The sequence below is a fragment of the Takifugu rubripes genome, chromosome 13 (genome assembly GCF_901000725.2).
Source record: "Takifugu rubripes chromosome 13, fTakRub1.2, whole genome shotgun sequence".
NCBI classification, from domain to species: domain Eukaryota; kingdom Metazoa; phylum Chordata; class Actinopteri; order Tetraodontiformes; family Tetraodontidae; genus Takifugu; species Takifugu rubripes.
In genome coordinates this window covers 13,932,263-13,944,596 of record NC_042297.1, presented here as the reverse complement: position 1 = coordinate 13,944,596, position 12,334 = coordinate 13,932,263, and the positions used below count along the sequence as shown (strand labels likewise).

The 12,334-nt window shown below is 44.9% G+C and overlaps 2 protein-coding genes across 10 annotated transcripts; one reads left to right on the top strand and one right to left on the bottom strand.

Moving 5' to 3' along the window:
• Positions 1-1,530: 1,530 nt before the first annotated feature.
• LOC101075024 (cytoplasmic polyadenylation element-binding protein 1) lies at positions 1,531-9,861 on the top strand. Of its 9 annotated transcripts, none has more exons than XM_029846620.1 (13): positions 1,531-1,690; positions 1,888-2,059; positions 3,833-4,051; positions 5,209-5,438; positions 5,724-5,979; positions 6,072-6,185; positions 6,579-6,683; positions 7,191-7,327; positions 7,454-7,652; positions 7,745-7,839; positions 8,049-8,129; positions 9,501-9,547; positions 9,712-9,861. In XM_029846620.1, the coding sequence occupies exons 1-12, from the start codon at positions 1,676-1,678 to the stop codon at positions 9,543-9,545; spliced, it is 1,668 nt and encodes a 555-aa protein (XP_029702480.1). In that variant the 5' UTR covers positions 1,531-1,675; the 3' UTR covers positions 9,546-9,547; positions 9,712-9,861. The 9 variants fall into 9 exon arrangements, 8 of the variants coding, with proteins under 8 accessions (XP_029702480.1, XP_029702479.1, XP_029702478.1 ...); XR_965021.2 differs by having other exon boundaries at positions 1,534-1,690; positions 8,431-9,547; XM_029846619.1 differs by having other exon boundaries at positions 1,532-1,690; positions 9,501-9,861.
• Positions 9,862-10,678: 817 nt separating this feature from the next.
• On the bottom strand, positions 10,679-12,192 carry LOC101074802 (40S ribosomal protein S17-like). The gene is made up of 5 exons (XM_011609943.2): positions 12,050-12,192; positions 11,314-11,465; positions 11,093-11,198; positions 10,935-11,000; positions 10,679-10,792 (listed from the first exon to the last, which is right to left on the bottom strand). The coding sequence occupies exons 1-5, from the start codon at positions 12,050-12,052 to the stop codon at positions 10,721-10,723; spliced, it is 399 nt and encodes a 132-aa protein (XP_011608245.1). The 5' UTR covers positions 12,053-12,192; the 3' UTR covers positions 10,679-10,720.
• Positions 12,193-12,334: the final 142 nt, after the last annotated feature.

Genomic DNA, 12,334 nt, shown 5'->3' with positions numbered 1-12,334 from the left:
AGGAGTAACAGGTCACTTAACATCGCTGAGAATATTTTGATGGACATGAAATCAATATAGTGCAAAGAAAAACTGGAGATTGGGAGCCATTTTCCTCAGCTGTTTTCATCCAGTTACTCCCCCCCTCCCCCATCTGTGCAGAATCTTGTGACTTTTGATTTTTATTCCCAAATTTTAAATATATGGAATATTGGGATCAAGGGATAGAAACTAAAGTTGATTAAAATGATAAATGCATAAAATTCAGTGAGATTTTTATCCCAGTAGTTGATGTCCTGCTCCTACGATACTTGAGCGCAATAAAATGATCAGTTTATAACTAACTGTCGGATTTTACACTGATTTTACAGTATAACGTGCGTGTAAGACTGCTTTGCATCACAATGTCGTGTGCGCACTGGACTCGTGCTTTCCAAATGTATTTTTGAGTTGAACCATGAGACTATCTGCTGTTAATGATCAGGGGTTTGTCGTCCTCTGGTGGTCAGAGAAACCGAAACTCATGCTGGAGTGCGTTAAGATTTTACTGCCCTTACACAAGGTTATAGCCCTTCAAACCATCCAGTCGGATCATTTCAATCTAAATCATATTCTAAATTGCTGCTGCACGAAGGTCCATGCATATATGATTGATACATTACAAATGGAGATACAATCACGTTCATCACCCTGTGTTACACTGTGTTTCTGTATTGTTTCCATTATGGCCTCGTCTCTCCTGAGGCTTTCTGCAGCAGCAGTGTCTGCCTGGAGTCTGTGTACATTGGAAAATACCTGACTGTCACATTTAATAGATTTTCTGCCTGAAATTTGTAAACACCTAATTTCTGCACACAACTTTGACGATCTCAGGTGGTTCAACTCTTGGTTTCCAAAGCCAAAAATATTGAAGTGTTTTTTTTTTGTGGTCTAGTGTGTTTGTGATAGTTAATCCCTCATCTAATCGGGGTTACTTTCAGAGACTCTACAACACAGGGGGGTTTCTTCATTTGGGCTGTTTCCTTCATGTGTCCTGCAGCTTCCCTGGAAGACAAAAATAAATAATGACGACACCATTTACATCCATACTTATTTCCACTTCTCAGGTAAATGTTGGAGAGGTGAGTGAAGTGGCCTTTGCTAGAGTAATTACAGTAATCATATTCTAGTTTTAGTCATGGGGGGAAAGTCAGAACAGGTGGTAATTACAAATGTTTGACATAGAAATGTGGGTTGTTCGGAATAAAATGAATAAATAGAAGGACTTGAAGAACTGTGAGCTTGTAAAAGAGTGACTTCCATGTATGTTCGTTATCTACATGTAATTAGCTATTAGGGAACATATTCTATGTGGCCAGAATTCTCTTGTAAATTACGGAGATAACATTAAAAAAAAACCAAACAAACCTCAAGATTATTGAAATATAATTTTTAATTGGTAGAAAACGTAAACAATAAACAGAAGTAAACCTTCATTTTCTTAAATCATAAACAGAAACACTCGCGTGCACTGTGTCGGCACACTTTTGAAGTGGGGCACGTGAACACCTCCTGGCCCACGTGCCACTGCCATTGGCCGCGCACACGTTCCCTGAATTGAGCTTAATTAGCCGGTTAGCAGACTTGATAAAATGGCCTTTTAGGTTGCGGCGACGCCTGTTGTTGTGACATTTGTCTTAGGGTGTCAGTCTGCGTCATGGCTTTTTCCTTGGTGAGTGGAAAAACTTAAAATAATTGATTAGCTTAAATCGCTTCCATTTGGCTAACGGTGTGCGCGAGCTAAAAACCGCCAACTTCAGAAGACCTCCTGTTGAAAATAGCCAAGCATTTGATGCCACCTCAACAATTTGTGTTTGTGTTTGAGCCCCAACAGACTTAAATTGGCCCATATTTCACTTTTGACTGCAGAGAACCGATACCCGCAGGCCGGAGAGCTCAGACACCGAATCTCCGGCCTTGTCCACCTGCAGCAACGCGGACATCTTCCGCAGGATGAACACCATGTTGGGCAACGCCCTGGATTTTACCGGTGTGTGCACCACACCCAACAACACTAAGGGGAAGCAGGACATGCTGTGTGGTAAAGTCCGTTTATGCGTTTCTTCCAGGGTTATAACGCAACTTACATTTAATTTACATTGTCGGCAGCTACATTGCAGCCGTGTTTACGCGACTAAAGGCTAAAGCTAACCCAGCAAGCCCTCAGTTATCCAGCTGCATTTCCCTCTAACACTTTAAGAAAACCAATATAAAAATCCCCTTATATTATTTCTACTGCATTAAAACTGTTAATGAGTTGTGGCGTCTAAAAAGTTTGTTTGGGGAACTTTGAGACATAGAAATGATAGGATTGCTGTCAGTGTGTGAAGCTAGGGTGGATTTACCGTAATGGTCTTTGTTGACAACTGTGGTCATTGAGTATCTGTAGTGTTAAGTCAACCGATGCCGTCCAACATCACAGAATGAGGTTGGAGGATGTTAACTGTATCTCCAATAAATCATTATTTTGAATAGAGTGGAAAACGTAAGTCTTGCACCACCTTGACATTGAGCTCATGGCCTGGGTGCAGGATGAGAAGGGTTTAAACTTGGAAATGTTGGCATTGCAACACCCAGTTGCAGTTCTTGATATTAAACTGATCCCGACTGTATTTAAGCTTTTATTAAAGTTGAAGAGTTACATATTTCGGGGTCACTTTCATAGCCAGTGTTTCAATCTGCTCGACTTTGCTCGGCTGCCAGCAGCTGATTCATGCTGCATTGCAGCAGCTCCAGGGTTGGTTGTTTTTTTTTCCTGTTGGTAAAATTTGCCAAGCTTTAAGCTCGGCACAGTAACGGTGTCCTTTTCTTGATTCGGCTGCTGACCTACCTGCTCTTGTGAGGAGCAGCCTCATTATAATTCTTTTTTAGGTGAGATGAATTGCCCTTTTCTCCCGGCTCAACATGGTAGCAGAACAGTATTTAGCCATTAGATAAGTGATGCCTGTCTAAATTGTCTTGCTCCAAACGGAGTTAAACTTTGTGCAGCAGCCTCGCTGACCCTCCACCCCTGCCCACTGTTGCTGAATCAGGGCTTCGGCTGGCAGTTGGGTGCTTTCCAGGCTGGGGAGGGAAGGGAGGAGCTGGTGGTTCAACATCTGATCGTCAACATCTGATCGTCAACATCTGATCAGTCAGCTGCTTCGGCTACGGCGAAACTCTACATGCCTTTTTTTTTTTTTTTTTTTGATCATCCCCTGTTCAGAAATAAGCGCTCTTATTTCCTCCTTTACTTGTTTAAATCTGGTTTAGTTTTGAGCATCAACGCTAAAGTTCTTTAAATCCGGTCTGCTGAGTCACGGCTCCCAGGCTGCCTCCCGCCCCAGCCTCCCTCCCTCCCTCCCTCCCTCCCTCCTGTCAGCTCACTCAGGAAACGAGGCTAGATCCAGAGTAAGCAGCAGCAGCAGCAACGGTGGTGACGGCTCTTACATTCACTTGAAGACATGTTGTGCCAGAGGGGAGTGCTTCTCTCAACGAGCCAATAGCTCTGACAGGAATTTTTCATTACTTGTTAGGCTAGGACGCAGGGAGGTGGGGGGGCTGATGTCATTAGCAGGGGTGTGTGGATGCATCAGCAGCCATGTCACATGCTGCTAGGTAGGTCAGTGATGTGGATGGAGATGCATGGCTGTTCCACCGAGCGCAGAGGCAGCAGGTTAGCTTCCCGTCAGGCAGGGTAGGGCGAGACATGAGGGAAGGATTATGGATTCTTCCTTAGTAATTTGTTGACTGTCTGTTTCTGTGTGACACAGATTTAACAGCTCATTTAACAGTTCTATTTCTGTTTCTCTGAACTGGACCTCGGACCCAAAAGAGTCGGAGCTGGCTGCAGTGGGCAGCAGGAGGATGCTCTTCCCCAACTGTGGTGTGCCTGGCTCCGAGGAGATGGCATCATCCAGGGCGCCGCCGGGTGTCACAGACCTGGGCCTGGGCCTCCAATCTCTGCGGCTGTCTGGATGGGACAGACCCTGGAGCAACCAGGACACGGACATTCACGCGTCCCCCTCCCAGGTCCAGACCAGCTCCCCATCTAGTGAGTATCGTTTCTTCTTAGTTTGACAGAGTAAGCCCTGAATTTGGACTTTTAGATCGTACAGCGCTCAGATGTTTTGTGCTTTTATTCACGTAGCCCTCATTTTTGTGACGTGTCATTAAAGGGACTGAGTGGGAACAGGCTGTCACATCACCAGGGAGGATGATGTAGCATTTTTGTGTTGCTGCATCCAGCAGTCATGACATTATAATGGTGCTTGTCTTCAACCTGTAGTGCACATTTTATCAGCTTCTCTCACCTGTTGCTAGAACAGATACTTGTTTCATTTTTTTTTAATATAAACTGAAAATGGGATCAAGCCCCCCCCCACCCTTGGTTAACATACAAACACGTGAGCATTTTCGGTTGCCAGCTTGTCACGAGTCATCTGTGAACTAACCATGCATAACTTAAATTAGTTTTCTAAACTGGGCCTGTGACAAAGTGGGCCAGATTTTGAAAGCTGCCCAGAGCAGAATAATCCTGTCGCAGGCTCATGTCTGCATAGATGTGTCAGTAGCTTTTTGGCTGTCTTGTTTCCTAAATGGGCACCAAACCACTGAATGGCTGTATTTACTGTCTGAGCACAGTTTAAAAATAAAACTGCAGATGAACAAAACCAGTAAAGACTTGGTGGTTTGAAAGGCCCGATTGTCCTGAGACGCTGGTTAGAACTCTTGCTAAGCAGTGCTGCTGCAGAATTTGGTGCAGTTGTGACTGTCAGCTGGAGCCCTCCTGCGTGGTTATTTTGGATGGTGGAGACGGTTTCAATATCCTTTGTACTTCCCGTGGAAACGAAGGTTTGTGCTGCTTAAGATTTTCTCTAGAACAAATGCATTTTTTTTTATTTTATTTTTTTTAAAGTGACTTGGCATTTTTTTATGGGTAATCTTTGATTCTGTGAGACGTTCTTTGGTCATTATTGTCAGTATTGGATGCTTGTGTGAGCACACTCGCCCTCAGTCACTGAAAGAATTGACCAGACGTCACAATCGTTGAGTCTATGCTAAACTCGGGCGGCTCAGGCTTTACGTCATCTGCAGATTTACGACTGGTTTAGTCTTTGTCCTTATTGTCCCTTCATTGGCTTGAAGGGTTTGGCATACCTCCATTTTTATTTTTCAGATGATTGCTGACAAATTTTGCTGTCCCTCCAGTGCTTGGTCTGCTGAACAGCCCCTTCAGTAGCATCCTAGGAAAACCACCTGGCTACCTGCCCCCCGAGTCCATGAGCTTGACTCCGGACTTCTTGGAAAAGTTCCCCAGCATGGCTCGCATGGCAAACCGGCTGGACTCGAGCTCCTTTTTAGACTCTCGCTCCAGCAGTCCCGAAGACTCGGAGACCAGCGGCTTCAGCTCTGGCTCAGACCACCTCTGTGACATGTTGGTGAGTACTTAACAATTCACTGCTACAGTTTTGTTTGGAGACTATCAATTGGTTCCTTAAACATCCAAACTACTGTCTCAATGTTTTATTGACTACACAGAAACTACATAATATTGGCTAGAAAAGATCTGGTTCAGTTGTCCTGTTGCATCAGTGTTGATGCTAAATTGTCATAATGATGGAATCTTGGATTATGTGATCATGTAGATTTGTTCAAATTGCCTTAGCAGCCTGTAGCACCCACCGCTCGGCATCACTTCTGGTAAGAATGTGTTTTCTCTGCAGTCCACTTTGCGGATTTCCCCTCCCCTGCCTTATCTCGCTTCAAACATGCAGAAGGATCTGCTGCGACTGGGCTCCCGTCTAGATCCACAGGACTCCAGCTCTCCTCTGACTCCACCGTCTAGTGCCAGCCCTGCCTCTTCTGCCCTTTCCCGCCGCTGGCGTTCTGGCTCTCCATGGCCCGGTGCCGACATGCTTGAGCAGTCAGACGACACCTTCAGCATCGAGAGAGAGGCTCGGCTGCACAGACAGGCTGCAGGTATGAGAAATGCCTCAAAACGCAACCATTGAATATCTGCCAGTCCTGTCAGGCTTTGGGGATGGAGGCCTGAATCTCTTTGAACTCCTCAGCTGTTAATGAAGCCACCTTCACCTGGAGTGGTCAGCTGCCTCCCAGGAACAACAAGGATCCTCTGTATTCCTGCAAGGTCTTTCTCGGTGGCGTTCCCTGGGACATCACAGAAGGTAACGATGACCCGGTTTGGTTTTTCCTGCCCATGAGAACCAGTATTGGTGGTAGTGCTCTTAGGTGCTGTATCCATTCCTACTTCAGTAAAACTTGGATGAGCAGGATTGTGTCTAAACTTCTTAATTTATGAAGGGATATGTGATTGATCCATCAATATATTTTGGATTTCTTACTTCTAAATTCTCAGGGAAAACTCTGGCTATGCATGTTTATGCAAATGTGATCCTTTTTACTTGTGGTGAAATAACCAAATGGCATGTTGAGACACAAATGGGTGCTTCATCCATATGTAACTCAATGTTTGAGGGATTCATTTTGCTTCAGTTTGAACTATCGACCAACACTAAATCCAGGCTGCTCAGCTTGAACCATCCCTCTCTCTGTCACAGCTGGCCTGGTCAACACCTTCAGTGCCTACGGCCCTCTGAGTGTGGAGTGGCCGGGTAAGGATGGAAAACACCCTCGCTGTCCTCCCAAAGGTAATGTGGCTAAAGGTAAGGTAAACCGGTAGGCTAATTTTTAATTTGTGGATTCCTGGTGGCACTGGTGGGTGCATGGCACATTGGTGAGTCTGACCCCTCAAACTGTTTGGGTATTGAAAACATGGAGGTAGATTCAGGAAGGGTGGTGACTTTCACTGTTCAATGTAGGACAAGGTATTCTTGGTTGTGGAACTCTGGGATTTTCAAATTTATATTCCCTCTTTTAGCATCTGCTTGACTCTCTAATCCCCTGGTGCTGGTTTTATGGCTCCTGGGGGCCTACTTTAGGCAGATAAGTACTGGACAGAACATCACCTCCTGAAATGTCTCGATATAAAAACTACCAATAGATATTTTTGAGACTTCAGTGCAGCTGTTGACTAGTATTTTACTTGCATCCTCAACACGACCGCTCTACTTATTGAGCTCCAGGACAGTGTTAGTGGAGCAAAGCTGGCCCTCGCTGCGCCGGGTTCAGTGGTGCTGAGGGAGTCCAGTAAAGCAGCGTTTGCTTTGCAGGGTACGTCTACCTGGTGTTTGAAAGTGACAAGTCCGTGCGTGCGCTGCTCCACGCCTGCTCCCAAGACCCCTTTCACCCCGAGGACAACCGAGAGTACTACTTCAAGATGTCTAGCCGCAGGATGCGATGCAAGGACGTGAGTAGAAACCAACCAGACGAGACACGAGGATCCACCTAAGCTGAGAAATCTTGGGTCACGGGACCCTCAGCATGCGCTTCTGTTCTGTGGTACCGTTGATATGGCTGCTTGTTTCTGCTCCAGGTCCAGGTGATCCCCTGGGTGATCTCGGACAGCAACTACGTGCGCTGTCCAGCCCAACGTTTGGATCCGAGTAAGACGGTGTTTGTGGGCGCTCTGCACGGCATGCTGAACGCCGAGGCGCTGGCCAGCATCATGAACGACCTCTTTGGAGGGGTCATGTACGCCGGCATCGACACGGACAAACACAAGTACCCCATAGGTGAGTTCACGCTCGTCAGCAGCTGTCCAGATATATTTTCAACTCCTGCCCATCAGCCAGAAAGTGTAGAAACAAAGTGACTGATTTTACAGGTTCTGGTCGTGTCACTTTTAACAATCAGCGCAGTTACCTGAAGGCTGTGTGCGCCGCGTTTGTTGAGATCAAAACGCCCAAGTTTACAAAGAAGGTAAGTACTTTAAGTTTTTATGGTCTCAGTTGGCATCAGTACTGATGGGAGTAAATTGTTTCAGATGTTCAGAATATCCAGTTTGAAGAAAGAACATATTAAAGCTTTAAGATTTCTCAATTGAATAAATATAGTTGAGTTCTGGGGTCAGGAGGATGTTTGCTGGTAGGTTTGCCTCGCTCTTGAAATCATCCTTTTCTATAACTCAGGTCCAGATTGATCCTTACCTGGAAGACTCCATGTGTCAGGTTTGCCTCCGCCAACCTGGGCCTTTCTTCTGCAGAGACCAGGTCAGTCCAATCTGCAGTAATAAACCTTCCAGTCTGTCAATATAGATTAGGTTGCATCTTAAATATATCCTGGTACTGCCCTCATAGTCATGGTGAAGAATCAGCAACTTTCTTCTTTTAAAGCTGCGCTTTGAAAATGATATAAATGGGAAACCAGTTAAACGTTGGACGCCGTCTCCAGAACAAAACATTTGTCATCCGTTTGCCTGTAAAGACTTTGAATGAATGCAGGTTTTGTAGAATGTCTGAGCTGTTGGCCAGGAGTGTTGACCCCTGTGACACTCGGCCACTCTGACTCCAGGCCTGCTTCAAGTACTACTGCCGCTCCTGCTGGCACTGGCAGCACTCCATGGACATCTTGAGCAACCACCGGCCCCTCATGCGCAACCAGAAGAACAGGGACTCCAGCTAGAGCGGACGGATCCAAACCCTCCGAAGGGCCAGAGGAGGAGCCCCCTCTGTTCAGGGGCGAGGCTGCCTGCCAAGGAGAGCACGTGTGCCGCCTGTCCCTCGGTGCGAGGGCACCCCGGCACTACACCAGGCACTGGGATATCACTGTAGAAAATGTTCACTTTTGCACTTGCTACCTTTTTGCTGTTGTTCACAGTGGCACTATGCACAGTGACTTTGGGAGCGACGAGGGGCCCTTCACAGTTGCATTTTCCCCCCCAGACTTGTGGCCAGAGATGGGAGTCAGCCTGTGGTTAAGAAGTGGATGAAAAATCCCATTTCTTTTTTTTTTTTCTATTTTTTTTTTTGGTTTTCTTTACATGTGTTGCATAGTGAAGAGCAATCACGCAAGTCTCATTGCCGTTCATTGGCAAACGCCATACAGTGCCTTTAAATTTTTAGTTTTTTCCCTCCCCCTTTCCCGTACCCCCAGTTGGCATCCGTTTTTTCCTGTGCAGGCCAGCTGGTGTTTCTTACTTTTGTGACCTGAATGTTGAGCTTCATTTAACCAGTCGCATTTCAGACATTTTTACGCAGTTTTTTACTAATTTGTACACAACGGTTTTAAGTCATGACATGAAAACTTTTGAACAGAATTCTACCAGGTGGCTGATGGGAGAACCCCCTTTTTAGTTTCGGTTTTTTTTTTCTTCCTCAAACATTTTTCTGTGGCTTTTTTTGTTTTAAAATCGCCCTCCCAAATTTAAACTGAATTGGCACAAATGTTGGAAAGTGACTTTAAACTCTGTTAGTCCAGGTAGATTAAATGTACATCGTACTGGATACAATTCTACTCCAACCATCAATTTCTCAAGACTAGAGCGAATGAACAATTAACATGCGCAGTTTTGATTTTTTGCACTTTTTAATTTGCACGTTTGGAGAGGTGGCAAATGTTTTTTAATCACTTTTTTACATCAGCAGGGGGACGTGCCTGGGTTGGGACAGCTGCTTGTTTCCTGTTGAATGTAAGAACTTCCACTGAGCTGATAAAATCTATCCAGTGCTTGAGTAGACCCCAGTAGAATGATTCCATGCTTTCTTATCCCATTTTTGCCTTCCCTGTTCCAGTTGGATATAAATGCATAAATAAGCTGTGCCAAAGACCAACGTGTCTTTTCTCTATCATTAGGTTTCGTCATGCTGAGCTTGTTGTCTCTTTTAGCCCAGCTGCTTTTTAGAGTTCTCAAAGTCTACCTCATTGTGGTCTGCCAAGTTTGCTGCTACTTACAGTTGTGGAATATGTTCAGATTGGGCACAATAAAGGTGTTTAAGCATTATTGCTCATGTCTGGATTCTTTCATGGCTGTAAAGGTTTTTACTGCCCTTGTGGGTGTTGGTGCGTCACTGAGCTGCAGAACAGTTTCTACATGCCGGCTGCTTTGGGCAACGGTTAACAACCCAGAAAAATGTTGCCTTTAGCTTAAGACTACTGAAATGAGATTTCAGGAGGTTATTCTACAGCTCCTGGTTTTATTCAGCCCGTCTGAGATTCTTCAAATCACTGGAAATGAATAGTTGCACTTAGAACTTTGATCTAAATGTCCCATAGGCTTTTGTCTTAAAACCAAAAAAAAAACCAAATACAAATCTGCTCCCCACAACTCTTCTTAATGTTGTGTTGCTACATAGTTAATTCTCATGACCTGATGACTCGGGATGATTCAATAAGCCTGAAAATTGCTAATTGTTTTAAAGCCGAAATATCCTGATAGAGCAGCTGTCATCAACCCATTCCCACAAGGCCCAGTCTAGCTGGGTTTTCTGTCCTACCAGGAAGGCACCAGTTTGGGATCCCACGCTGCGTCAAACATGCACTCCTGAGTAGGCTTGAGCAAACTACTTGACACACTCAAGCGTGTCTTTTTGCAGTGGATTATGGGATACACCGAGCACTTTGCATAGTGTACAGTGATCCTCGCTTGGACCGTTGGCATACGTGCTATAGTAATATTATAGTAATATATTGTAATATATGGGGGTGGTTTCAGACAGCGCTGCTTTTCCTCATGAAAGCAGTTTTCTACCTGGCTGGACTCCATCTTGTGGGAGTTGTAATTTCAAATCAACAGTATTTGGCAAGCACAGATGACCCCAGATTTTAATGACAAGGTTTTATTGAATCATAACAGGATTCTGCATCATCGTGGGGTTCGGAAGTCCATTCCAACAGATGGCTGAGTGACTTGAAGTTTAGAAAGACCTCCAAAATCCTGCAGGATGAATTTGATTCCAGTGAACACGATTAAAGGGTCAATTTGAACTCCAAAGTTACTCAAAACACATTTTCATATTGAATTGGTAGTCATTCAGGAAGGGTTGTCAATGGCTGCTTTTCTACACTTTTACACTCACCAGCAACTTGAGCATTTCTTTGGTGTCTGTGTCGACCTCGATGAGCTCCCGATCCAGAGCAGAAATCTAGAGGACAAAAGGATGTTTTGCCGTGTATTAAGCCCACAGAGAGACAGACATTAGAGCAGACATGTCACTGCTGGAGAGTGTGAGCTGACCTCGGGGACGTAGTTGTCCCTCCTCTCCCTCTCCTCCTCCTGCAGCTTGATGGAGATTCCTCTGACTGGACCACGTTGGATACGCTTCATCAGGTGTGTCACATAGCTACGTCAGACAGACGCGGCACAAATCTGCTTCAGTTGTTTGTTCACATTTTGCTGTATCAGTTCAGTTTTACTACATCTGTTCCATAAACACAAGGGTTTTATTCTTTACTCACCCAGCGATCTTGTTGCGCAGAGGTTTGCTGGGGATGATGGCGATATCCTCACACACTCTCTTGTTGGTGTGGAAGTCACTGCCCAGGCGAGTGTAATACTTCTCTATGATGACCCTGGAGGCCTTCTTCACCGTCTTGGTCCTGACTCGTCCCTGAGGAGAAATCAGCAATAAATCAAAAGACTGGGCCACAGACAAGGAAAACTCAAAGAGGTGTCTTCTATTTTCTACACAAAGCTATTTAAATTAGTTTTAAGTGGCGAGTGGGCAGAGGAAGGTTAAATCCCCGAATATTAGTGAAAGCTTTCCTGACCACGAAATATCTCCCTTCACATTTAATTGATTACCGTAGTTCCTCAAGATCAGCTTAAAAGCACTGAGAACGAGCCATGAAAGCCATATACTTTTTTTTTTTTTACAATTAATTTCAGATGCAATCTCAAGGCAAGAATGACAGTGCTTGAAATCAAATTTATAAGAAAAGATTTATTCGTGTGTACTGATGATACTCTTATTTTTGTGCTATTCACACATTAGCCTGTTAGCTTGTATCATTAAGCATTTACACATTTTTGTACTTAAAACCAGGGAAGTGCATGGAAATTTTTGCGATCCTAAGATCCTTGTGTAGTAAGAGCTCAAATAGGGGCCGATAGTCGCTTGGTTGGCCGACAGACAGCGAGGATTGCGACAGACTGTGAGCGCTGCAGAAACTAGCCGTGCCGGTCGGTACCCACCATCTTGACTTGGACCGTAGAAGAGAGGTACCGGAAGTTGACACAGGAACTTTATACGTCACAACAACCAATGTTCCACTTTATCGACAACGCCTTCTAGCGGCAATACAGGGGAACTGCAGAAATAGATTGCTCGCCCATACCACAAAACGGTTGTTTATTTTGTTAATCACTGTCCGCTAAAAACACAAAATTCAACACTACAAAACATAAATTACACCACAGTCAGCTTTACTCAAACGTGCAGATTTTTAACTGTGAAATCAGGCCGTAGCCACGGTAACG

Bases quoted from the DNA above. Each gene is read 5' to 3' on its own strand.
- LOC101075024 (XM_011609944.2), top strand. The intron at 5,439-5,723 runs GTGAGTACTTAA...TTTTCTCTGCAG, and splicing joins ACCACCTCTGTGACATGTTG to TCCACTTTGCGGATTTCCCC. The intron at 6,186-6,578 runs GTAACGATGACC...TCTCTGTCACAG, and splicing joins TCCCTGGGACATCACAGAAG to CTGGCCTGGTCAACACCTTC.
- LOC101074802 (XM_011609943.2), bottom strand. The intron at 11,199-11,313 runs GTGAGTAAAGAA...TGTCTGACGTAG, and splicing joins CTGCGCAACAAGATCGCTGG to CTATGTGACACACCTGATGA. The intron at 11,001-11,092 runs GTCAGCTCACAC...TTTGTCCTCTAG, and splicing joins GGGACAACTACGTCCCCGAG to ATTTCTGCTCTGGATCGGGA.